General features: G+C 37.0%; 1 protein-coding gene across 4 annotated transcripts in view; it reads left to right on the top strand.

Annotated features, from left to right (window-relative positions):
* Positions 1-26,640, top strand: part of WDR11 (WD repeat domain 11) — a 35,456-nt gene that overhangs the window by 6,275 nt on the left and 2,541 nt on the right. Inside the window, exons 5-28 of one of the 4 annotated variants that reach the window (XM_059852083.1) lie at positions 480-666; positions 1,140-1,305; positions 1,522-1,636; positions 2,505-2,700; positions 3,757-3,860; positions 4,341-4,517; positions 5,860-5,944; positions 10,669-10,775; positions 12,637-12,712; positions 14,156-14,264; positions 14,522-14,646; positions 15,060-15,207; positions 15,521-15,627; positions 16,091-16,205; positions 17,406-17,577; positions 19,939-20,047; positions 20,798-20,860; positions 21,847-21,912; positions 22,629-22,797; positions 23,035-23,130; positions 23,482-23,647; positions 24,495-24,592; positions 25,515-25,660; positions 26,440-26,519. In XM_059852083.1, the coding sequence (XP_059708066.1) occupies positions 480-666; positions 1,140-1,305; positions 1,522-1,636; positions 2,505-2,700; positions 3,757-3,860; positions 4,341-4,517; positions 5,860-5,944; positions 10,669-10,775; positions 12,637-12,712; positions 14,156-14,264; positions 14,522-14,646; positions 15,060-15,207; positions 15,521-15,627; positions 16,091-16,205; positions 17,406-17,577; positions 19,939-20,047; positions 20,798-20,860; positions 21,847-21,912; positions 22,629-22,797; positions 23,035-23,130; positions 23,482-23,647; positions 24,495-24,592; positions 25,515-25,660; positions 26,440-26,519 (2,982 nt within the window). The remainder of the gene's footprint in view (positions 1-479; positions 667-1,139; positions 1,306-1,521; positions 1,637-2,504; positions 2,701-3,756; positions 3,861-4,340; positions 4,518-5,859; positions 5,945-10,668; positions 10,776-12,636; positions 12,713-14,155; positions 14,265-14,521; positions 14,647-15,059; positions 15,208-15,520; positions 15,628-16,090; positions 16,206-17,405; positions 17,578-19,938; positions 20,048-20,797; positions 20,861-21,846; positions 21,913-22,628; positions 22,798-23,034; positions 23,131-23,481; positions 23,648-24,494; positions 24,593-25,514; positions 25,661-26,439; positions 26,520-26,640) is intronic. The other 3 variants (XM_059852085.1, XM_059852086.1, XM_059852087.1) reach the window with 3 other exon arrangements.

Genomic DNA, 26,640 nt, shown 5'->3' on the forward strand with positions numbered 1-26,640 from the left:
TGCAGTTTCCAGCCTTTGTAGTTTGGGGATTTTTTTTATGTGCCATATCATTCAACCATCTCTAAACACTTCAGCTGTACAGCTGAGCTTTGTGCTGCAACATAAATAATGTGAATTAATGATTATTTGAGCAATGCTCTGCATGAGAACAAAAAATGATTATACAGTCAGTGTGTATTCTGTCTTCTATTTGAATTGTGAATCTTAAAGAAAAATGGTGAAAGAGAATAACTGAGCTTCTGCCAGAAATACAGTTGTTTTTAATATAAAAATTGAGGGAATTTTTGATATTAATTGATTTTAATGGATCATCTGCTGCTCTTTCAGTTAGAAAGTGCTGGTTGTCTAGAATTAGGAGTTTTCTATCTGATACAGTATTAGCAAAGTTATTAGCATTTTTCCTCACCAAAATGTGATTAAAATGGAATGCCACAATCAAATTGCAGGCTGAATTGTGCTATTTTTCTTTCTTGGTCCAGTGCTCACCAGTGAAGGAATAGTGTTCATCTCTGACTTCTCCCCTTCCAAAGCTCCTGCCAGCTCAGGGAAGAAAGTTTACATCTCCAGTCCTCATTCCAGTCCTTCTCACAACAAGCTGGCTGCTGCTACAGGGGCCAAAAAGGCTCTTGATAAAGTCAAAATCCTAATCAGTAATGAAAAACCAAGGTAGGTTGCAAATATTTCTTCTCAGATAATGCTGTGTGTACTTGATGTTGTCAGTGAACTGAGGTTAAAGGCTGTAAGAAAATATACACAACATTATAAAATTGAGGTAAGCAGTGTGTCTGAGGGTAATTTCCCATGAATGCCAGTAAATGTCAGGGCAGCCAGTGCTGTTCCTAAGTGAATTGCTTTGGATTTTGGATGTGCAGGAATTACACTTGTTCCATTTGAATGAAGTGCAATTGTTTAAATTACTCTGTAATCTTATTTAGACAAAAGTCAACAGAATGTGTTTTTGGAAGTCAGTGATACTTTGCAATGCTCTGACAGAGAAATGGAAATCTGCAGTTGCCTTGTGCTCAAAATAGAGGTTACTTGAAAAAATGCAGTTGCAGGAAAAATGAAACGTTTAATTTTATTTTGAATTTGATCTGTTCATTACGCACACTGATAAAAGTTCATGTCTGATTTTGCAGTGCTGAATCTGTAACACTCAATGACTGTCTTCAGTTGTCATATTTGCCTTCCAAAAGAAACTACATGCTCTTACTGTATCCCAGGGAAATTCTGATTCTTGACTTGGAAGTGAATCAGACAGTGGGTGTGATTGCCATTGAAAGGACAGGGGTGCCTTTCATACAGGTGAGGTAGATTTCAATTTTTTTCAATTATTTTTTCCAATTAATTGACTACCTTAGTCACAAATCCTGTAGCTGAAGAAATTCATGGAAGTGTTGCCTTAATGGTAAAATTTTTAATGATTTGTTCAAACATCAGGAATTGTGGGCTCCCTTGCAAGTGTCCTCTGCAAAGGGTAAGATTTTGAATATGCCATCTCACAGCCATCTCTTTGCCCAGGTAATCCCTTGTTTTCAGAGGGATGGCTTATTTTGCCTCCATGAAAATGGTTGTATCACGTTGAGGGTTCGCAGATCCAACTGCAGCATCACTGCAACTCCCAATGAGGAGCCAGGTGAGTATTGTGTCAAAAATGTCCAGAAATGAACTTTGTTGCATTTTAATTAATAATTTAGCACCAATAATGACTATCATGCCTCATAGAGGATGGTGAATCTAGTGCCCTTCTAGTGTTTTGTCTCTTACATGTTGAATTTAAATTGAAATTTATGCTGTATTTTCCCAAAACAAATTTCCAGAACGAATTCCATAAATAAATTCAAAACGCTTTTGAATTTCCTTCTATTAAGTGCAAAGTAGATTTTATTAATTATATTAATTATATTAAATATATTAATATCCTGAATATCCTTTTATTGCTGAATACTTACATTAGTAAGTGGCTTAATAGGCACATGTACAATAATGTTTTAAATAAAATATTAATGTGTTCTTTTTATCTTTAAGAAAAAGTTCTCTAGGCAAACACAAGATTTTGGAAGTAATTTGGTCATTGGAAAGATTGATTTTAGACTTAAGATGTGGGCTTAAATTTAGATTAAAATCTGAATTATTAAACCTTTGTCTCATGAAATGTTACTAAGAATGGTCTTTTAAATCTAATGGTGGAGACTGGAAAAAAGAGAAAACATAGTGAATTCTGTTTGTTCATTTTGGTTTGGGCAGTTTGCTAATTTCTAGTAAACTACATTACTGGCTTCCAACTTCACTTATAAATCTGGAGTTTTGGATTGTGGAGAGCAGGTTCTGCCCAGCTATGAAGCAGTTATTGTTTTAGGTTTTTCAAGATTCATATGGAATAATATATTAAATATTTGAAATATATATTTTATAAATATAAATTATATGCATATAAATAAATAAATATATACATTTTAATTTTTTTCACTCTCTGTGTTCTCTGTGGGCTGTTGCTGTTGCAGATCCAGAGCCAGCTCAGGAGCTGGTTTATGATTTAAGAAGTCAGTGTGATGCCATCAGGGTGACCAAAACAGTCCGACCCTTCAGCATGGTGTGCTGCCCAGTGAATGAGAATGCTGCAGCTCTCATAGTCAGTGATGGCAGGGTGATGATCTGGGAATTAAAATCCAGCATTTCTGGCAGAAATATGCGCAGCAGGTAAAGGGATTTACTTTTCTTTCCAAAGGTCCTTTTTTCCAAGTGGTGTTCAGTATTTCAGTGTATTTTAAAGGCAACAGTGATCCTTCTGTGTGTGGAAGGGTTTCATGTGTTCTATGTGTGTGTGTGAGTGAAGGAAGAGGAACAAATTATGTCTTCCAGATAGATCAGTTCCCTTTCTTCAAGGAAGTACAGGAACTGTATTTACTCTTTTTTTTTTTTCCCAAAGGCAGTTCTATGCTGAGTGTCTCGACTAAGAAAACAAAAGTTAGAATGACTATTTATTTTATTTTGGGGCAGCATTTTCCTTTCATTTGGCTTTCTTCAGACCATATAATTTCCCTTAGGAATGAATCCCTCACTTTCAGTCACATGTAAGGACCAAAATGAGTCTGTTAAGAACTACACTTTAGTAGAGGAATGGCTTTCTGCTGGATTTGTGTGAATTTAACACTGAGCAATATGAAGCTGCACAGTAGGTGACTGGAACATGGTGATGTAAAAGATGTTTTAATACACAGAGCCTTTAGAATTTTAGATTTAGAGCAGTTTCTCAAAATACTGTGTGAAGTGATACAGTGCTTGGAACAGTCAATGTATTAAGGTTGTTCTACTGCAATAACCCTTTAAAGTACTATGGAATAAAGTAAATAACTTACTGCCATAAAAGAAATAGAATTCTTTTAAATGTCATAGTACCAGGTTTTCAACATAGATCCTCTTGTTGCTCATCAGAGATTTAGTATTTTTATTCTTAGTGTACCCAAAACCAGTGCTAGATTGATTCCTTGTGCTGCATATCCAGAAAAGCTGTTTAGAATCTGAATTGGTTTTTACTTCTTCTGTTCTTAAGAGTTATTTCTAAAGCACTGGTCTTTGTCAGGAAAAATGTAATATTACAGGAGCCAAGTAGGTCTGTGCTCTCAGCTGGTGACAGAGCTGCCCCAGCCCAGCAGGACACAGCTGCCAAGATTGCCCCAAATAAAGGGGCAGTTTGAGTCCCGTGGGGATGGAGGTGGTGCCTGCATGAGGAACTTGTTCCCATTTCTTTTGCAGCAGTTCCAATGCTTCACCTCTGTATTCCCCAGTCTCCTTCTGTGGAATCCCTGTAGGAGCATTCCAAAATAAACTTCCAGACCTCTCATTAGACAACATGATTGGTAAGAATTTCTTCCATTGATCCCACTGCTACTAATTTCTTATGGTTTTGAATAATTTTGTACATCTTACCTTACTTAAAAACTTGTATTTTTTAGAATTATATTCTAACAGTAATTCTGTAAAGGAAGAATTCCTGTTTCTAAAGAAATCATCAAATGAATCCTCTTGAGGATTTTATGTTGAGGATCAGTGTTCCAAGTTTATTTTCTTTGAGGAAAAAAGTATTTTAAAATGGAATTTGGACAAAACACTTTGATTTTTTGTTACTAATCTTAGAAGCCAATTTATCTGACACATCCCCTCTTTGTGAACTCTAAACAGTAACCAGTCTTCAGAAAAGTTTTATCATGCCAAGCTCAAGAGGAAGAAATGTGTCTTATACATTGTTTGTAAATTTTTATTATACAAATTTCTGTCTGAAAACTTTCTGTAACATCTCCAGTTAAAATTTCATGCTAACAAGAGCTTTCACTTTTAAGCAGGGCAAGGTGCAAGCCCTGGAGAAGAGCTAAGGAATTCATTCCTGCAGGAAGTGCACCTCAAATTCCTGCTGACAGGACTTCTGTCAGGGCTGCCTCTGCCTCCCTTCGCCATCCGCATGTGCCCGCCCCTCACAACCAAAAACATCAAACAGTATGAGCCCATCCTTGCTGTGGGTGAGTGCCTTCAGCAGGTTTTTCATTGCTCTGAAAAGAATCAATCCTGTGTTAAATTCAAATATAGCTGTTGGTACAGAAAAAAAAAGTATCTGTTGATGCTGTGTAATTTATTGCAGATAGTGACATGTGTATTGGTTTGGTTCTGAGAGTCCTTGGGGTTTTTTTTTTGCCTTGGGTTTAAGCAATGCTACCTGAAAAATGCAATATAGTTGCAAGTTTTTATTTATCCTGGTATTTACCAATATCAGTGATACTGGTGTGCTGATATACTCAGCATTTTATGTGTTGCTCCCACTTCATTCTGAATGTCAGGAAATAGGGACTTCTGTAGCCCTGCATTCCTAGAACAAGCAAATGAACTTCACAGAGACTTTATTTTTGCTCTGATATGAATTTCTAAAACTACACTTGCAGCACATGATTTTTTCTGGCTGAATCTATTCTGTCTTACCACAAATGTAGTTAAACTCATGTAGCTGTTAGAATAGTTGCCAGTGAGCACCTGATGTATTAACTCAGAATTTTCCCTATTTAAAGCTGATTTTTCTGGCATCTTCTTTCAGAGTTGTGCTTCAAATCATAGGCAGTCCATCATGACATGATGTGATGCGGCTAAAATGTAACTTGTGGTTTCCCATGAGCTGTGACTGTTAAAAAAGGTGAAATATAAAGATTAGAAAACAAATAGGTGTGAAGTGCATTTACAGCAAGGTCTTTTTTCTTAACGTACCTGAATGGCTCTTTAGGTATCCGTTGTTGTGTTTCATAGCATTGGTATGAATATAATGAAGTGTCTAATGGAAAATTGTAGGTTTCAGTATTACAGAAGGTTTTTGATGTAATTGAAGCTCAAAGCTACTAGGTTACTGATTTCTAATTTGAAAGAACTCATTATTTCAGGATGAGAAAGCAGAATTGCTTTAATGATTCTGTAAAATCTACCCAGGATTCTCCCCTGGCATTGCTGGGGGATAACAGTTAAAACATTTCCTTGAGGCATTTCCTCATCTCCAGTAATCAAAGCAAAAAGAAACATTCGTTTCTTCTTCAGCTGGGTGGGTGTGTTGTGGAAATTCAAGAAGAATAATCAGATTTTCTACAGGCTCTACAAAAAGGTTTGGGAAAATGTCTTGATCCAAGTGGTTATCAGTGGCTGCAGAGGATTTAATATTTGGGATTTAAGTGCTTGAAATTCGCAGAGTTTTTATAAAATTGTAAGATATTAATAGTTACAGGTATCTAAAAATAAGAGAGAAATAGCTGTTAATCCTGCATTTTCACTAAAGCATGGAAGAAAAGAATAATATGTGTGCCTATATTTTTTTATCAATTTTTATAGGTACAAGCAATGGCTCTGTCCTGGTGTTTCACCTCACAAGTGGACTCCTCCACAAAGAGTTAAGCATCCATTCCTGTGAAGTCAAGTGAGTTTCATTTTAATTCCTGTTCAAATCCTTCTAGGAAACAAATGCTGAAACACCTGAGTGATGTTACCCAGCAGTTTGGGTGTCTTGCCTTGCTGTTAATGAAATCAGGAAAATTGTTAATGAAATCAGGGTAGAGTGCTGTACCTGCCTTTGCTGTGTGGGAGCTGTAACACCCTGACAAAACTATAATGAAAATTACACTGAAAGAGATATTGGAATTGCATCTGTGCCTGCTGATCTGGGATGCATATCAACTACTTCCAGTCTCTTCAGTGCACTGCAGGACAAAGAACTCTTTTTAGGACAAGAAACTTTATTTATTCTGTAACTATTGAGATTGAGTCATTTGAAATAATGCTGGTTGGGATGTCAGGCTTTATTTACTTTATGCCCTTGGGACTGAAATTGCTGTTGAGAGTTTTAATCCTAAGGGAAGTAAAGATAATTTTTTAAAGACTGAATATAGGAATCAGTATTTGTCCATCCTGAGAAGGAGCAGAGTAAGTTTTAAAGTCTTTGTGCTGTGTGTTTGTATGCACACAATGGCAGAACTTTTTGGATAACTGATGGCACAGATATCAAGGTGCTGCTTGCTGGATACATATTTCCAGGCAGATTTAAGCATGAAAATAAAATACTAATTTCTAGTACAAATATTAGTAAAAAATTGTATCAGAATTGTATTGTGAAGCCTTCATCTGGTTAAGGTCTGCATTTTACTGTGCATTCTGCAAAAAGTTAAGGAAAGTGCAGAGTGCTGAAAATAGCACTCTGAGAGTTCATTGAGAAAACGTTCTTGGAATCTACCACCAAAATGAATAAATTCTTTATTTTGTGGTGTGATTACTTGGCCCTTTCTCTTTTAAACCATTTAAATCTCTTGGCTTCATACCATTAACTGCACATGAAATTATTTTAATTTTACTCTATGTTATGCAGCATAAGAGGAGAGTCCTTTTTTATGACAGTGATTATAGAACTCAAAATGAAAAACCCAACTTGCATTTCACATGTCAAAAAAAAAAGGAAGATGGAGGGGGAGGAGGAAATAAATACAATTTTGAAAAAAAAGCTTGGTGCATTACTAGAAGTGTTGTTAGTTTGGGTTTTTCAATTTTGTAAAGGGTTTGCAGCTTTTGAGAAACTTTAATAATATATTGCCTTTCTAGCAAAGGCCCTCAACAGGTCTTTTTAGAATTCCTATTAAATGTTTGTGAATTCTATTTAGCCTTAAGCTGTTATCAGGGTACATCTTTTAAATATTTGTTAGTTCCCTCAATTATCTGAATGATTTTCTACATAATTTTTACAAGTTCAAGGGAATGCTTCAAGCAATTTAGATGAAGGCATGGAGATTCTTTTCTTTTTTTTAATTAATTTTCATGGAGTGCAAAAGTTCTTCTTTCACTGGGAATTGTTACTTTATTCAATCCACCCACATTTTAGAGGTGATGGCTCTGTTTCCATTTGATCTGAAAGAAGACCTTCAGGGATCATCATTATTTTAGTATGTAATTGAGAACACCCTGAAATAGTAACTCAAGGCCAGCAGAGTTCTCAGTGCTCTTTATTTAGGAAGAGAATGTAATAAAAATAAGGCAATTTCCCTTTACACACCAAGTGTTCTGAAATAATGGCCACTGAGTTGTTTGGGTGTTAGCTATTATGATTTCTTTTTGGTTTTTCTTTTTTTGTTGTTGTTGTTGTTGAGATTAAAGTGTTCTACCTATGTAGTCACATGCTGATTTATTTATTTTATAACTATTTTTGCTAGGTTTTTTTGGTTTGTTGGTTTTTTGTTTGTTTTTATTTAAACTTTGTGTTGTGACTAGAAGGTGGAAGAATTACCTTTCTGTCCTTCCTTTTAAGATATTTCATACTTGTGACTAACCTTGAATATTAACTTTATTTATGATTATTACTTAGCTTTCACTATTTGTTTAGAATTATGGAATTAAATACTTTTCTGTTGAGTCTAATTTTATTTTTATAAGGAGATGGAAGTAAGAAGCAGCAGAAATGCTTAAAGCACACAAAGAGGGGAAATCAACCAGGCCACTGCCAGGAGTATAAGTGAGGGGGGAAATCAAGAAATAACCATTTCTGATACCTGTGGACAGTAGGTAATACAGGAGATAATAAAACACCTTCACTGCAGGGAAGAACATATTTGAGACATGCAAATAAAATGTGCAGTGCAGCTTTCAGATCAGTGGCAGATTTGCAGCTCTCAGTGCTGTTTTGCTTATTCTGGTACTGAAATAGCTGAGAATGGAGCAGTGCTGCTCATTCTTTGTCACTGAAGCTCAGCAAGTTCAAGGCTGCAACAGCTTTTATTTTTAAAATTAAAATCTCACTGACTCTAACAAGAATGTCTATGGCCTGCAGGCACAACTTGAAAATTACTCCATTACATCCAAATTTTAGCAGTTGAATTGAAGCTGTTTTAGCATTTGAATTTCAGCTGACTGCTCTTTGGAAAACTGCTTTGCAAACATTCATCACCTCTTTAAAAAAACTTTCCTTGAATAGAGAAATTAAAATGAAAAATATCTACCACCACTTTGGGAGCACATATGGTTTAATTTCCCATTTTGCCTTTCTCTTTTTCTTAGAATCCCTAAATTTAAGTAGCAGCTGCCATGTCATAAAGTCACAACAATCAATTCCCAACTAGAAATGTAATTTGTGTTTTTCTCCACTTCAGTGCACTTTGTGATTTGTTTGCTGATTAATGATTGGAAACATTAATCAAAACAACTGAGTCTCACTCCTGAAGTAACTGAGACAAGTTGAATGTATAGAAACTCTAAATGTTACATTTTAAGAGAGTGGATTCAGTCTGAGAAGTGGTTGACAGCTGAATGTAACCCTTCATTCTGATAGGCAAATATGATTTTATTAGGAAATGTTTGCTATTTCAATAGGGAAGGCATTATTTGTTTCCATCATTAAAATTTGAACCACTGTTTTCAGATTCTCAATTTCTATGTATGACAGTGACAAAAATTATGTTGTTTCAGGTGCTAGCAGTTAGCTGAGATAAGGTTTCCTTTTGATTTTGAGTGTCTTGGGTTTCTGTGGATTTTTGTTGGTATTGACAGATGGCCAGGCAGCAGCAGAGAAAAATGACTTGCCCTGTTAAATCTGAGCTGATGAAAGAAGTGTAGAAAATGCTTCAGGTCTTTGCAGGAGAATGGTGAATTACTACCAGCAATAACAATGCATAAGGAGTGGGCTTTTTCCAAAAAACATAGATGAGATAAATGGAAAGGTGTCAGAATTCACATTTCTTCTATTTCAGAAAGGTCCCTGGATTTATGACCCTTTGGAGACTTGCAAAGTCACCCATTGCTGCACTTGTAGATTTCTATTCAATCATGCCTGAAATGTTTCAATTCATAATTGAATACTTCTCATTTTGATTGAAATTAATGGTTGAACTTCCATAGGTCCTGATGGGAAAAAGACTGGGTCCTAAATTTTTACCTTTTCTTGAGGACTTAGGAATAAAGCTTCCCATGTTTTTAAAGTTTGAACTAAAATAATAAATATGGCTGTAAATTGTAAGTGCAGAATAATATGGGAGTGCTTTTTGGTTCACCCATGTACATTGTATTTAGGAAACTTCTACTTAATGCAGTGTGAGTTGGATTTACTGACAGTAAATCATAAATACTGTTGTCTTTCTCATTCTGCACAGATATTCTTCCAAAGCATTCTGCACATATATTCTTCCAAAGCAGGCAGTTGATAAACTAGAATACTTGTCCTGGGAACAGTTCTTAAGTAATCTGTTTGAAGGCTTTGAGGAAACCTTAAATCCTTTTATCTTTGTTAAAATGAAGTTGGGCACATGTGTGTATTAAAGTTCAATTTTCTTTAGAAGAGCTCCTTGATTTTTTTCACAGATAAACCAATTTTTGCAGGGAAAAGTATGTGTGGGAAATAGGGCTGGAGATGGGTCTTGTTTAGGGACAGTCCCACCCAGTGCCACTTTCGGTCCCTTTTGCCCTGTGGTGTGTTTCAGAAATTGGCTGAGAGTCCATCTGTGCTGCCAATATGTTCTGTTGAGTTTAAATTAATTAATTCATTTATTCATTTATTTAGTTATTTAAGCACTGGAACTTTACGTCCTTGCAGCACTGTAACATGATTTGCTTGGGAGCTGCTTTGGTGTCATCTAAAAGAACAAAAACAAACAAAAAAAAGCCAGGTTTTTGGTTCTTTTGTGAAATCTTTTCAGGGCCTCTCTTTTTATATCATCTTTATTTCTCCTCTCTCTGGACTGAAAGAAATAAGGCAACCCACACTGCCACCCACATGAATATTTTCCTGTGTGCTGGGGATTTGGAGTTGTTTGATAGTAACCCCTTATTTGATCAGAGCAGGGCTTTTAATCCACTCCAGTGCTGAGTATCTGTGAGGGCTTTTTGCCCAGAAGTTAACAGTGTTTCTACCTGAATTTTTTATTTAACCAAAGTAGAGCTGATGCAGTCTGAAAAGAAAGCTGCTCTTAAATTTAATTCAGTAACTTTATATTCACATCATAGTTGTTAATGTCTAGCTTCCTTTTATGCTTAAATATGATGTTTCCAGAAAATGTATAAAATTACACCTGTGCTGGGTTTTTAAGAATATGTGTGAAAAAAAATGCTTCAGGCTTCTAGCAATTCAAATATTTTGGCTGATATGTTCCATGTATTTCCTTCTGATCCCAGGGGAATTGAGTGGATCAGCTTGACTGGCTTCATTTCCTTTGCCACATCAACACCCAACAATCTGGGACTGGTCAGGAATGAGCTGCAGCTGGTGGACCTTCCAACAGGTTTGTGTTTCCTGGGAAATCTGCTCCAGGAGCTGACAGATTTGCTAGGGAGTGACAAGTTCTGACTGTTTTTTTTTAATTATTCTTTCTGTTGTCGTGACAAAATAAAATAATAGAGGAGCTTTAACTGTTCCTGTTCTTTTTTGTGAAGCCACAGGATGTGTTTTGTCTGGTGCTCTGCAGACACACTTGAAGCAGCACCTTTGCAAAAACATCTTGGACTTCTTAAAAGAAGAATAAGTGTCAGCAGGGGGTTTAGGAGCAGCCACGTGGGGTATTAGTGGTGGATTTTGTTCACAAACTGCACATATTTCCATATTTCCAAATGTGTTGTGTCAAAGTCTGCACCCACTGTTTCATGTGCCCCTGCAATGGTGTCAAACCATTTGTTGTGTTGCACATGGTCAGGATTTGAGTGTGAATGAGTGTGAAAGGGATTTTAAATAATAAAACCTGGTACTTTTTATAAAGAATTGGAAAGGTTAAAAAGTAAATAACTGTGAAAAGATACTGTTGATAGCAAAATTAACAGGTTACAACTCTTGTGGGCTCATAGTGGATGATAAATACATTTGTAATGAACTCAATATTTGCACAAGAAGAGGTATAACTGGGGAGATTACACAGCCCAGGAGGCACTTCAATAATTTTACATTATTTTTGAATGTGAAAACCTGGAGCCACTTAAGTTCTTATTGAAAAGCCTGAATCTTGTAGCACATGGCTAATTCTGAATTGGTTTATACAAAGTGACTTTTTAATTGTATTTTTTTTTTTTTTTTAACTTATGGAAAAACTTCAGTTGTTGTATTTCCAGGGTGCTGCACAGAGGGGTTATTCTTGTAGCATAATATTATTGTAAAGTTTTTTTTTCGTATGATGTCTTTTGTTCATCTGTTTAAAATCAAAGCAAAAACAGATACCTGCACTGGGAAATTAATCTCATGTAAAATGGGAATCTGATTTTTCACTCAGCTTGTAAATCAGTATAGAACATTTATAGGCAGAAGTCCTCAAAAGTTCAGAATTTCTGCAGGCAACCAAGTTTTGAGTAAATGTGAATACATGATAACTGGATTTATTCATGCAGCTGGCTTAAGTTATTTAGCTGTGAGCTACAAGAGGAGCTAAAGTTTATAGCTTGAATTTTCCTTAAAGCTAAGGAGAATGAAACTTGCATAGAAGATGTTGTTTGTAGGTCATTATTTATTTTGATAAATATCACATCTCTAACACCTATAATTCTGCAACAATTCCTACAAGTGGATGAAAATTTTCTTGGGGATGAAATTATAAATTCTTAAGATTTACTATTTTAGCTGAAAAGGAAGAGAGAATAGTTCTGATAAGTGTAGAATGTAGCTCACCATGAAATTCTATCACAGTTCGAGGCAGAGTTAATTTCTCTTATCAAACTTGAAATCTATTAAAGAATTTCTTCCTTGGGGAATGGAGATAATCTCTCAATGACTTTGAGTGGAAAATAATAACTCTTGGAACTCTCTATATTTCTGTAATCCTGATGCATCCATTTGAGTTGCTGTGCTCTGGAAGTGAGTCAGGAGTTAGACTTGACAGCAGAGTTTACAATATATTTAATGTAAAGATTTGACAGCAGAGTTTACAATATATTTAGTGTAAACTTGGAGATTTTAATGCTGACCTCTGAAAGGCAGTAAATGAAATGCAGTAAAACTTTGACAATGACAAGAGTAACTTTAGAGAAGACAGGTGATTTGGAGAAGTTCTGGTTTGGTTAGTAAGCTGGTTCTGTTTGCAAGCAGAGCAGTTTCTATTTAAATTTCTCTCTTTCTGTTTAGTTTATTGACTGTTGCTGTTCTCCCCCTGTTCTGTGCTCCAGGCAGGAGCGTGGCATTCCGTGGGGAGAGAGGCAATGACGAGCCAGCCATCGAAATGATCAAGGTGTCTCATTTGAAGTAAGTGCCTCAGCTTTGGAAAGTTTATAAATTTCACTGTGCTGCATGAAAATCCTCAGAACATTATAGACATTCCAAGACACAAAGCACTCCAGGGTGTATAGGAAAATATTCAACAGTGTCAAGAGAAAAATGCTTCTGAATATTAATTCCAAGTGAAAAAGCTGTGAATGCTCCTGTGGTTGACTTGGTCACTTCAGGATCCGGTCACATTGCAAAATCAGTACTTAATATTTTATTTCTTACAGGAATTGTGTTTACTGAACAACCTTTTTGATAATATTAAGGAGAATAAAAGTGTTTTTTTCAACTTTGATTCTGTTATGAGTTAATTCTCTTTTCTGTAACTTAAGCCTTACTTAAAACTAGGAAGTTTGGCATTAAAGATTATTCATGTTTATTTAGCTTTTGTAAGTATTTCACACCTTTGTGAAATTGTCTGCTGGAAAACCAGATGATATATATAGTTGTATGAAAAGTCGACTGATAAATGACCAAATTGTTTCCTTTCAAGTCTTCATAATTTTGAGCTCAGGCCTGTGACAGGAGGCCCTGATCTTCATTGTATCAAAAAAAATAATAGTAGTACTCTGGAAAATTACTTCGCTTTCTTGTATAAATGAAATTAAAGTAGTATGGTTTTAATAGGGTATTGTCTCTAAAGAAAAGAGAAGCTTTTTCTTTACAGTGAAGGAAAAAAATGTCTCTAGCTTGCACAGGAGTATTTTTGTATGTAGGAGTTCCAGAGAATCTGGAAGAGTTCAACCATAAAATGTTCTTAATAATGCATTAAACATTAAGAACAGCCTTGGGCTTAGATGAAGAGGCTGGAGAGTGTTGAGTGAGACAAGAAAGGAGGTTCACTTGCAGAGACATGAATGCAGTGCCTGAGAGGACAAATTGCTGCATGGCCTCTGTATTTTCAAGTTAAATGTGAAAAGTGGTGGGTTAAAGGTGTTTACACTCCCCCAGCTCCACAGATGAGCAGTCTGAAGACATGGCTGAAAAGTGGGTTAGTGTGAGATGATTTTATGCTCGTTTATCCTGGGATTGGGAAATGGCATGCATCTGCAGGAGGGAAAAACTTCTGTCACACCTGCGGTCTTGTGTGTTTTTCTGGTATTTTTTGCCATCAACTCAGGCTGAACATGGTGAGATCAGAGGTGCTGCTGCTCTCTCTGAATTATTCCCCTTGTCTCCTCCACAGAAATTGTGCAGAACCACCTGGCAGAAATTTATGATTCTGTTAGCTTTGAAGAGAACTCTCTTTCAGACATTCTTTTGCTTCTCAGTAACTCAAGGGAATCACAAGCTTCAGAGGGGGATTTGATTTGCTCTGCTAACTTGTACTTTTTGAGGGTCTCCAGAGTGCTGCTGTGAACAACACAAGTGAACTAAAATGCTCAAATGACTCTTGCTGGAGTAAATTCTCATTTGTTTCAGGCAGTACCTAGCTGTGGTATTTAAAGACAAACCACTGGAGATCTGGGATGTCAGAACTTGCACTCTGCTCAGAGAAATGTCTAAAAACTCTCCTACAGCCACTGCTCTGGTAAGGAATAAATTCTGTTACCTTTTAATAAATGTAATACATTGAAATAGTATCAAATCTTTGAACATTTCATCTGTCACCAAATGGAGGCAGGAAAAAAGGAAATCTTTCTTTCTGGTGAAGAAATCTGCTCTGCCCCTTGGGGGATGGAGGGAGGTACTGCAGAAAGCAATCTCCTTGGAAATCATTATAAAGCCCCAGTAAATTCAGGGGATAAACCTTTGTCTTTTCCATTTTTCCTGGGCCATTTTCCACAGGAGTGGTCACCTTCCCATAACTTAAAGAGCCTGAGGAAGAAGCAGCTGGCAGCCAGGGAGGCCATGGCCCGGCAGACAGTGGCATCAGACACTGAAGTCAGCAGTGTGGAATCCTCTGTGATCAGGTATCCCCCCTCCTGATGGAGTCCTGGGCTACAGCAATTTTTGGTTTCCCACCATGTGCCATTCTTCTAATTAATATTTTGGAACTGATTCTTGAGTACAGAGCAAGCAAAACAGCTTTATGGGCCTCCCTTTAGTTTTTCCATGTGGGACTTTGCTGTACCTGTTACTCAGGTGTGTCTGTGGCAGTCCATTGGTGACCTAGTTCTTCAAGTAAAACTCTTACTTGCCCTTGGACAAGTTACTTGCCCTTTCCAAAGAGTGGAAGTAATAAATAGTTAACTGTTATATAAATTCTTTAAAAGGATATTTACTTTTTTTTTTTGACTGTTGTTTCTGTGCATTAGGTAGAATTTGTCTTGCAGTTCTGATTTCAAGAAAGAAATAATTATATCTCATTATGTTCTTTTTAAAGCTTGTTGCAGGAAGCTGAAAGTAAATCAGAGCTGAGCCAGAACATCTCTGCCAGGGAGCACTTTGTGTTTACAGGTGCTGATGGGCAGGTTTATCATCTCACAGTAGAGGGGAACTCAGTAAAAGACAGTGCAAGAATTCCTCCAGATGTGAGTTCCAATTTTTCTATATCATTGATGCTTGAATTTTTTGCTTAGCTTTGACTGCCAGAAAAAATCAGGGTTAAGCTTTGCAGCAAGTCAGTAATGTAGTACTTTGAAATCTGAAATTAATTCCAATGTAAAAACTGATAGCAGTTCTGTTTTCACAGTATTATAAATTTTTCCTGTTTTAACTGAGTACAGTTTGGACTATCATGTCGCATAATTTTTTTTTTTAGATGCATACCAATGTTGAAATATTTATTCATATGTTTGAGTCTATTGATCACAAGATATTTTTCTGCTTCTTAAATATTTTCAGGGAAGTATGGGTAGTATTACTTGTATTGCCTGGAAAGGGGATATCCTGGTTCTTGGAGATGTTGATGGAAACTTAAACTTCTGGGATTTGAAAGCTAGAGTATCCAGGTATGAATGCAAGTTAAGTCTGTCAAACATGAGATGATGAGTATTAGAATGTGAAATGTTTTCATCGTTCCTCATTTTTGTTCTTCACTGTAGGGAAACATGCAAGTATTTTGGAATAAAAAATCAGAAAATGTCTACTGTGTCACAGTTCCCTACATTTAATCTCTTGTGTTTTCAGAAGAGTTAAGATTTAATCAAGGTTTTAAAACCAGCTAGATATCTTTTTTTACATTAAATCTGCAATGGCTTCTGGTTAAGCATTAAGTATTGTAGTGTTTATTCCAAGCATTTCATCATTTTATTTTAAAAATTCATAATCTGGACATCCATTTGTGTGTGCATCTATAGAGAGATTGTTCTCCTCAGTCTGTGCAATACCAGGATCTGCAAAGTTCCTGGAAAGGATTCCATTTCCTACAATGTTGGGTACAGAATGATGGATCCTAATCTTGTCTTCCCTTAGGGGGATTCCTACTCACCGGAGCTGGGTGAAGAAAATACGGTTTGCCCCAGGGAAAGGAAACCAAAAACTCCTTGCAATGTACAATGATGGGGTAGAAATTTGGGATTCAAAAGAGGTAAGTGGCTGTGGGTTTGATTGGCACTTCTCTCCAAAGCCCACACCTCACCTCTGGAAATCAGGATGAGTGAGGGATTGAGTTTTACTGAGTCAGGATTTCTTGCTGGCAGTTGTATGATAAAGTCATATGGCTTTTTCAGAAAACTTTTATTTCCTGTAAAGCATCTTTGAGCTGCCATCAATGAGAAGTGTCTTCCACTCTTAAAGCTGACAATGTCTGAGATTCTCTTTGTCATCCTCTTGTAATGGTTTTGAGGCAGACCTTGAAAATTTAAGGGGGAGTCCCAAGTCTGAGACTTTAATCTGTGGACAGGAGATTGCTTTCACTGCAGGTTTTCTGTGTATGGTCAATGGATTTGTTAGGGAATACCAGAAAACCAGACACCTGTTTATTAACACTCTCTAGCTTCTCTTCTTACTCACAAACTCTGTAGTTATGTTCACAAACCTTCTGGCATTTGCTTTTAGGTCTCTCAGGGGATTATGATACCATGGGGAAGGAAATATAATTGTACTGTTTGAACTTAGCCCCCAGAATAAGGTCAGGATATCAGGGTGTGAAAGAGTAATTTAAATTTTTTTCCTGCTCACTTTGTAATGAGCACCAGCTCCAAATTCAGACACCTAATTAGTGCAATATGTAACTCCACTGATGACAAGAATGGACAGCAGATTTGAACAACTGCTGTGAATTACATAAATTGAGTAGGATATTACCCAATGAGTCTCTCCTTGAAGTGCATTTGAATAGTTTGATGCTACAAGATATTATAGCTGCTCCCTCTTTTTTTCTTTAGGATAAAGGAGTTTCCTACATGAAAGCATTTAAAATTAAATTCACATTTTCAGTCAAGAGTCTTTCAGAATACCTGTAGTAATATTTTATAGTCTCAGTTCTACTATACATCTAATCCTGTCCTGTTAGGAAAGATAACAAAAAGGCAGCTGTACACTATGCTCAAAAGGATTTTTTTCTCAGCCCTAAATTGGGAAATAGTATTGTTCCAAGGCAACCATGTGACCTACTCCAAGGTTTCTAAATTCCCTACTCTCCAGAAAAGACCATTATTGAAATGATTTATGGCTAACTTCACCTTTCGAGGTGAATTTTGTGCTGTGCCTCCTGGGGGTGTGACACAGCCTCACACTGGATAATGGAGAGGCTGCTAAAAATAAAAAAATACCTGAACTTTTGCAGGTACAAATGGTGAGCAGTTTAAGGAGTGGGAGAAACGTGAATTTCCGGGTCCTGGACGTGGACTGGTGCACGTCAGACAAAGTGGTGCTGGCATCTGATGATGGATGCATCCGAGTGCTGGACTTGTCCATGAAGCCCTCATGTTTCAGGATGGATGAGCAGGATTTAATAGGTATGTCATGTCCTCCTTGCTGTCCACTGCTTGACACTGCTGCACTTCTCTTTGGAAAGTGGAGCTCAGCACTTGTGTTAGAACAGGGAGTTGTCACATGTGGAGATGTTGGTGCCTTTCTACTGCTTTTCATGGATACAGGTAATTTCTTTATGCTTAGGTCATATGTGTGGCACCAGGAATATTTCTCTGTCTGCTCTGGGCTGCCCTGACCCCCAGGGGAGCACTGACTTTGACCCTCATTCATGGAGAAAGTTTCCTAAACTTCAAGATAGACTGGAATCCACAAAAGTGTGAAATAGATTATAGAGAGCAGTGCATGTGTATCACTTAGTGACAAATTTAGGGTTTGGCATTTTTAGTATGTGAATGGAAGCAAGATGGAGGGCACAGGGTGTCATCCTAATTTCATGCTTCTTCTTCCTCCTTCTCCATGGATTTGGGTGGCATTTTGTAATTGGGCAGAAAAGCCCATTGCAGGCTCTTTGGGATCAGTTATTGAGTTAAAAAGGAAAATAATCCAGGTGTCAGTTCTTAATTGGATAGTTTAGTCTTAAAAGACCTTGGAACAAGAGAATGTTAGCCATTTTGTGCCTTCTAATGAAAAGCTGCTGAGCTCACAGTAGTGAGACTGTTTTACTGACAAGAAATAATAAACAGCTGAGTCTGAACATGAATTACTTTCTCAAGTGCCTTCAGACCCAAAAAACCAATAATATGCATGGGGTTTTTTATACAAGTTTAATCTCCCAAATAACACATACTTTTTAATATCTTAATTTAAATATAAATGAAGAAAATAAGAGCTTTTTGTACAGATATCTAGCAAATTGCCTTTAAAAGCATTGACACATCAATTAGGTATCAGTACCTGCATCACTGATACTCATTACCTGATTTAGAAACATCTGTTGATGGGTGAAAGTGTATTTTCTGATTTTTTTTCAGGTGTCTGTAGATTGATTCATTGCTCTTCAAAGTGACCTTTAAAATAGCAATATTAGTGCTCTTTGCTTTTTTAGCCGTGTCTAAGAAGGGAATTAAATATTTAACTAGTTAACTAAACTATATTTTTTGTATTTATTATTACTGGTGTTGCAAATAATTGTTCTTGTTGTTGCCTTTTGAGTCAATCCTACCTTTACTCATAAAATTTCCTTAAGTCATTTCCTTAAAACCCTTTGGATTCTAAGACATATGCAATAAACTGTGATGTGGGAGCTGTGATGTGCATTTGTTTGAGGAAACATGTAATTTATCACAGCCATTTTTGCTACCAAAGGAGTGTTCTGCAATATTAAGTTATAAAGATGAATGTTGTAAAGCCAAGCACGCTGAAATGAGGCTGTGCCAGCTGTAAGGCTGCCTGTGATTGAGCTGTCCTTCTCTGGTAATGTTTTAATTACCAAATCACATTTACAAGAGTCCTACATCACTCAGTGCACACGAAGTACAGGGAGTTGTGAATGTGTAATGATGGAGCTGCTTTTGGTACTTGTTTTACTCCTCAGTCACTGGGTAGCATTTGCTGCCTGTCATCACACCTTGTGCTGGATACAGACTTACTGACTGCTACACTTGTGTGACAGCACTGAGGTATCATTTGTATCTTATTAAACTTCCCACCATCCTTTCCAGATGATGGGGTTTAATCCTTGTATTGGGCTGCAGGAATTAGGGGGAGAAAGCAAAACTAAACATGCTTTGTGATATATATGGTATTGCTTTACTTTGCACCATGTAGCAGCTCTGTACACAATTCTGCCAAAGCCAGTAAAATGCATTCCAGGAGTCTGTGGTTAAACCCACTATGGAATATCCTGAAATTTTCATTTGGGCATGGTTGATAACCCTGTACCTTCTATGAAATGTTTTTGTTGAGTGTAGTGATAAGCTTTTATGTCTAGCAGTCTGTGCTGTGTGAAAAGACTTTTATTTGTGATTTTCCTGGTGCTTGCAAACAAGCTGGGGCATTTTCTGGTGCACATTTTCTGGAACTACATTTTTGGATGTATACATTTTCTGGTGGTACATTTTCTGTGATACATTTTCTGCTGCCCATTTTCTGTGGTACATTTTCTGGTGCCCATTTTTTGGTGGGATAATTTCTATGATACATTTTCTGGTGACCATTTTCTAGTGGGGTATTTTCTGTGGTGCATTTTCTGGTAGGATATTTTCTATGATACATTTTCTGGTGACCACTTTCTGTGGTGCATTTTCTGGTGACCATTTTCTGGTGGGATATTTTCTGTGATACATTTTCTGTGGTATATTTTCTGAAGGTACATTTTCTGCTCAATGAACACAACATTATTGCAGATGACTCTCTGGACAATTAATCTTTTCCTTTTGTTTCAGAACCTGTCTGGTGTCCCTACCTGCTTGTTCCAAGGGCTTCATTAGCTTTAAAAGCATTCCTGCTGCATCAACCGTGGGATGAGAAATATTCTCTAGATATTATGGACATGTAAGAAGAAATATAGATCTATATAAAACATATTATTATTTTTTAAAGCCTATATCTTTTATTAGTCTTTCTGTGCAAATAACTGTTGGATGTATAAGTTTCCTCACTCTTGGGGACAGTCAAAATTATAATTAGTTCACTATTTATTACTGAAAGTAATATAGGTAAGGCTCTAAGGTCAGATATTTCTTCTGGCTTTCAGTAGCACTTGGCTGTTAAAAACTGCAGTCTGCTTTCAGTCCTGGCAATATTTTTATGGCATTATATTACTTCTGAGAAAAACTGTGTTCTCTTTGTTCTATAAGTTAATGCAGCCATCAGAGTTGTTCCTAAAGTGTAAATGAAAGTGATATTCTGATACCCTGATAGACCTGTCTGTACTCTTGGGGAGCCACATTCACGTCACCACAGGAGCACATTTCTGTGTCCTTAAGTGCTCATGGTCACTTAACAATGCTCCTAGGCATTGCCATTTCTGTTAATTTTATGGTTAATGAAAAAAAGAAAATGGGAAAAGAAAGATTGGCATTTACTCTGAGGTTCAAGGGAAGCAAACCAAATCTTTCACTGCTATTTTGGAAGTGGTAACTGGATAAAGAATCCTGTATCATGGGCTCACCCAAAGAATGTGAAAAATTGTTAACATGTAACAATTGTTAGCCTGTGTTTTTTCCTACAAGTAGTGCTCTTCCATTTCAGGTAATTCTGTCCTTTTTGTAACACAGAAAACCTCTATTTTTTTTATTCCAGTGATTATCCAGAGAATGAAAATATTAAAAGCCTTCTTCAAGAGCAGTTGAATTCATTGTCCAAGTAAGAATTTTTCTATTATTACTTGTGTGAGCTATGGAATTCTGAGAAGGCAAAATATCTGAAGTTTGTGGCAATTCACAGTTAATGAAGAAAGAATTCTCTTCTCTAAAGATGTGCCTGAGTAATGACAGTTTTTATTTAAAAAAAAGGTTTTTTTAATATAAATTTTATTTAATTTTAAACTGGGTGGTTTAAAGGTGCTGATAAGTGTCCGTACATGATTTGCAACTGACCTGTGAGCATTTGGAATATTTTAAGCAGTACTTCTCAGGGATTTAGGGGTTCTTTATGCTGATCCAGGCTGCATTGGACACTGCTACTTATATACTCCAAGTTTTTAAGATATTTGAGCTCTGAGGAAAAAAAGATGATTACAAATAATCCATTGTTGAAGATATAATTCCAGATTAATTTTGATGCACATTGCTCTATTTACAGAGAAAACAGATTTTGACATTCAATTTAAACTTTGCAAATTATCACTAAAGCTAGTAAATCAACAATTTTGTTCATTTTCCTTTTGCCTTTCATTTAGTGGGATGGCAGAGGTAACAGCCTTTTTTAATCCAGTCTGAAACACCTGTGGAAAACTTAAATTCATGCATGTGCATCCCTTCTGCTGTGACACTACATACCTGCAAGATTATTTGTAGCTGAATTAATATTGTAATTAGTAGAATTACTGCAGACTAATTGGCAGCTTTGCATACACCCTGGTGGTGATTCCCTATATTGCAAGGATAAGGAGTTCCTGATGGACTCCCTGCATTTGTCCCTGGAGATCAGTTATATTTCAAATTATATATAATTCCTGTTGTAATTGTTTTAACAGATGCATTTTTTTTTCATTTCAGAGAAGAAATTCTGTATTTTGGGGGTTGATCTTTTCAGTTTGTATGTGATGGATCCTATTTGTGTTCAAAAGCAACCAAACAAACAATCCTGCCCAGAATTTTACAGATTCTTTAACACTTTCTCTTTTGCAGTGACATAAAGAAACTTCTGCTTGATCCAGATTTTACTCTCCTGCAGAGATGTCTCCTGGTTGCCAGGTAGCAGAGATTCAGATAAATACAGGAAATGTTTCCTAGGATAATCTTGATGCTATTAATGCACAGGAATGAGCTGAAGTTTAGGAATTCCCCCAGCTGTCCTTTAACTTAGCACAGTCCCTAAACTAATTCGTTACTCATTGAGTAGAGTGGTATTAGGACAAAAATGGAAATGTTACCTCACTGAAACAGTTCTATTTTCTTGCTGGATAGAAGAAACTTCCCTCAGTCTTGGTGGCACTTTTATAACTGCAGCTCTGGCAGCCACATTACATTTAGTTGTTCATGCCCCAAAATGTTATTTAGAATTTCACAATAGCTCTGTACAAACAGGGCAGGGCCTGGGGTTTATTTCAACTGTATTTGTTCTGTGTGGTTCCTCTGCCTACACTGAGCTAATTTTAGTCTGTCTGTATTCAGAGGTGGTTTTCAAACTTAGTAGCTTGTGGTTGAAAGAGGATATCAGCGACTAAGTGCAAAATAATAATAAATATCAATTTCCACATGTTTCTATGCTGAACATTCCTGGAGTTTAATTGCTGTTGTAATGAATGTCATTCCATAATCCTCTCTCACAGTTGGTCCCACTGATAATGCAAAGTACTTGTGTTGTCCACAGGAATGCACAGTCCTTGAGAAAATGAAATAGATCATATTTTTATGTGGTGTATTAAAAAATGCAAGCCTGTTTCACATCCTGCTTTGTATCTTCTCAGACTGTATGGGGATGAATCTGAACTGCACTTCTGGACTATTGCTGCCCACTATTTGCACAGCTTATGCCAGGAAAAGCCTGCAAAACCAGACACAGCTGTCCTTCAGGAGCAGCTGGGTAATCCTCTGGATATATGCTATGATGTGCTGTGTGAAAATTCTTACTTCCAGGTATGTCAAAGAGTTCAAAACCAAATTTAATAGGAATGTCATCAGCACAATAAACACTCAGCTCCCTGAGCATATTTCACTTTTATTAGTAGCATACCAGTCTGGGTTAAAACATTTCTGGTACTTAAAAATAGAGGCTGGTCCAAAAACTGGCAAGACATGTAAATATCTTTTAAAAGCCTGGTTTAATTTCTTATGGTAGGCTGACATTTAAAATATTTTTCCTTCTTTGTCCAGAAATTCCAGCTGGAAAGGGTAAATCTCCAGGAAGTGAAGAGATCAACATATGATCATACCAGGAAATGTGCTGATCAACTTCTTCTCTTGGGCCAGGTTTGTGGGTAATATTTGAATTTTTTATTCTTCTTCCCTGTCTGTTTTGGGTACTTAGCCTACTCAAGGAAAGCTTTTTCTAACTTTATTTGTTCTTTCCTACTTGTGTGAACCCACTGCAGAGTTTTTTCATTGTTATGTTAAATTCATGATGGGTTTTCAATGCTGTTCTTATTGAAAATATCCTATTAAAGAAGCATCTTAGTCCTTACTAGACAGGGAGATATTTTTGTAGCCTGTTTTAGAATAACTTCCATTGTTTATTCCATGTCTTAAAAAGGATAAAAATAGAAAGGCTTTTAAACAAAATTAATTTGTTGTGGTCAAAGTTGTATTTTTTTCTCTTGCCAGACTGACAGAGCAGTGCAACTACTGCTGGAAACCAGTTCAGAGAATGCACATTATTACTGTGATTCACTCAAAGCTTGCCTGGTCACAACTGTCACCTCATCAGGGCCATCTCAAAGCACCATTAAACTGGTAGCAACCAACATGATAGCCAATGGAAAGCTTGCAGGTAAAATATCTCTTTCTCTTTGCTTGTAAACTGATAATTCTCATCATTTTTAAGGATGCCAATGAAATGAGAGTGAATCCTGCTGTGGTGGAGCTTATATGTTGGGTGTGCTGTAGTAGACACTTCACAGAGTAGTTAACACAAAAATGATCAGTAACTGAGTTATAAAATCCAGCTTGTCCTGATTTATTGTCACTGGAAAACTCACTTCTGGAGTAAATCTTTTAGCAGTTGTTTGCACGAAAAGAAGCTGAGCACATAATACATATTTTCCACTTTTCTATTTAAATAATTAACTAAAATTTGGTGTCCCTGTTATAAAACATGAAATATGGATTTAGTCTCCTTTTCAGTTCAAACTTTTTTCCATAATATGTGTTTTCTTACAAGTACAGGTTAATTTTGCTTAATGCAAGAGCTGAAACATTACTGAAATATTTCAGTTACGACCATATAACTGAAATAATCATGCTGAGAGAGTTAAAAGTCTGTACTTGCCTGGAAAAAAAAAACTACTTTCCACTCTGTAGACTGTTAATAATTGTACTGTGAACAGCATTAAATTAAAATAAAGAACTGCCTAGGAAATCTGTTTATTTAATTTACAAAGATCATTATGTCTTTATGATGAGAAGTCCTGTGAACCCCTAAATTTGTGTCCAGAACAAAGATAAATGAGAGCTTTGTGTGGCCTCTGTAGCCCAGAGCGAAGATGCAATAACTGGCATCCAGGTTATATGGAGAGCAGTCTCAACATCTTCATGTGCTGGGGATTTGAGGATCCTTTCCAACACTCAGCAGCTCTGTTTCCCTGCATTTCCTGAGTGGAGTGCTGTTTCTGTTCCAGAGGGGGTGCAGCTGCTGTGTCTGATTGACAAGGCTGCAGACGCCTGTCGCTACCTGCAGACCTACGGCGAGTGGAACCGTGCAGCGTGGCTGGCCAAGGTGAGCAATTCCTCACTTCCCAGGCTCTGAGCATCAACCAGCTGCTTAGCAGCTGTGCTTAGGAAGGCTGAGCAGGGTGCTCAAGTTCCCTAAATCACTGAAACATCCATTAGAGATACCATTCAGCTATGAGAAGCCAGTCCATTCAATCAGAGCTGGCAGATTCTTCAGCCTTCTGACCACACAGGTCTGCTCTTGTTGTCCACATTACAGAAATGGGGCCTAAAAAGGCTTGGAATACTCAATTTCCTAATTTTTCAGCAGTTTGGGAAGGTCCATATAGCTACAGCAGAATAAAGCTGGTAATAAACTTCAAAACCCCACTCCTGGATGTGGATAATTAACTGAGCAGTGACTTTGTGCTGAGCTCTATGTGGTGTGTGAGTTGATTTCACAATTACCACCAACCACATAAATTGGCATCACCTTCTGTTACAGCAGATTACAGCCAAACTACCCAGACACAGCATTAATAAATGGGCAAGAATTAGTAAGGGTTTTTCAGTGTCTCTAAAGTAGTGTTTCTGTTATATTTCCTGAAGAAAGAATGGAACAAGTTGTACTTAGATTTTCTCAATGAAATTTTGCTTTTCTGAAAAATTTAAGATGTTTTTTTAAGTTTTCAGTGAAGTAACTTCTTGATTCAGAAAACGTTTAGAACAGCTTGGGGTAAAAATGATGTTAGTCACATCTAAAATATGGAGGGACCCAAGTGAAGTATTTTTATACCCAGACATCTGATTTTCCTTAATGCCCTATTAACTCAAGCAATATACTTTTTATTAAAAAATGATGGTTTCAGATGCTTTTGCTTCTGCCCAGGGTGCTGCCCTGAGGGGAATGCAGCAGGAGCAGGGTGCAGGGTGTGTGTGCAGCTGGGGTCTGGGGTGTGTGTGCAGCTCAGGCTCTGCTGTGTCCCCAGGTGCGCCTGAGCTCGGAGGAGTGTGCGGACGTGCTGCGCCGTTGGGTCGATCACCTCTGCTCCCCACAGGTCAACCAGAAATCCAAGGCCATTCTGGTCCTCTTGTCTCTTGGCTGCTTCACAAAAGTTGCAGAGATGTTGCACAGGTAAAGGTGAAACAGCACAACCTGTGTTTTCTCTTGCCCACACCTATTTCTGACATCTGTTTCTGTTTTCACATGTGTCAGACTAAGCCCTTTCTGACCCAGAGATGGGGCAACTGAGAGGCATTTTAAAAACTTTTATTCCATTTTCAGTCTCATGTGAAGGGTGAGACAATACAGATAATAGGTATAATTCACACCATTACAATCAGAAGCCAACTATTTCCTAATTACAATACACTATAAGCATTTCTTGTTATATTTCTCTAAAGCATCTAATCTTATTTGCAAAACCATCCTTTAAAACTTGTTTCTAGTTCCATTTCTCTCTCAACAATGTCTATCCCATTCCATATCCCATTCTAAGTCAGTATTTCTTATCTCAAAGTTTACATACAAATTCATACTAGGTGAACCTTCTGTCAAACTTTTGAGAATTCTCTACAACTCCATTTCCCACAAGCATGTTTTTCTTTAATTAGTTTTAACCTGTGGGCTCTGGCTGGCATTTCATTTTACTACAGGCTTTAAGATTGCCAGCTCCCATGGACCCAGCAGTAATGATTTATAGTATCTATGATTTTTTCTGAGTAACTTCAGCCCTGATCTTTCAGGAAAATTTATAGCAAGTGTCAGTTCATGAGCGCCAGGAGGAAGGGGAGATATAAAAGAGTTTTAGAAAGCCTCTCTGCAAATGTTTTGGTGTGATGTCCTGGAATGCTTTTCTGGTTTGTATCCTAACAAATTATTCTCTTTTTTTTTTTTTTTTTTCTATTTACCAGTATGAGGTACTTTGATAGAGCAGCTTTATTTGTAGAAGCTTGTCTGAAGTATGGGGCATTTGAAGTTAATGATGATACAAATATCCTTTTTCTGAAATCCTGTCTTTGCTCACTAAATTTTCACATCTGACCTGGTGTTCTAGGAAGCTGAGCAGTTGCACAAACTTTTGTATTATATGTAAATAATACCTATGTATTGCA

Source organism: Haemorhous mexicanus, chromosome 7, assembly GCF_027477595.1.
Source record: "Haemorhous mexicanus isolate bHaeMex1 chromosome 7, bHaeMex1.pri, whole genome shotgun sequence".
Taxonomy (NCBI): domain Eukaryota; kingdom Metazoa; phylum Chordata; class Aves; order Passeriformes; family Fringillidae; genus Haemorhous; species Haemorhous mexicanus.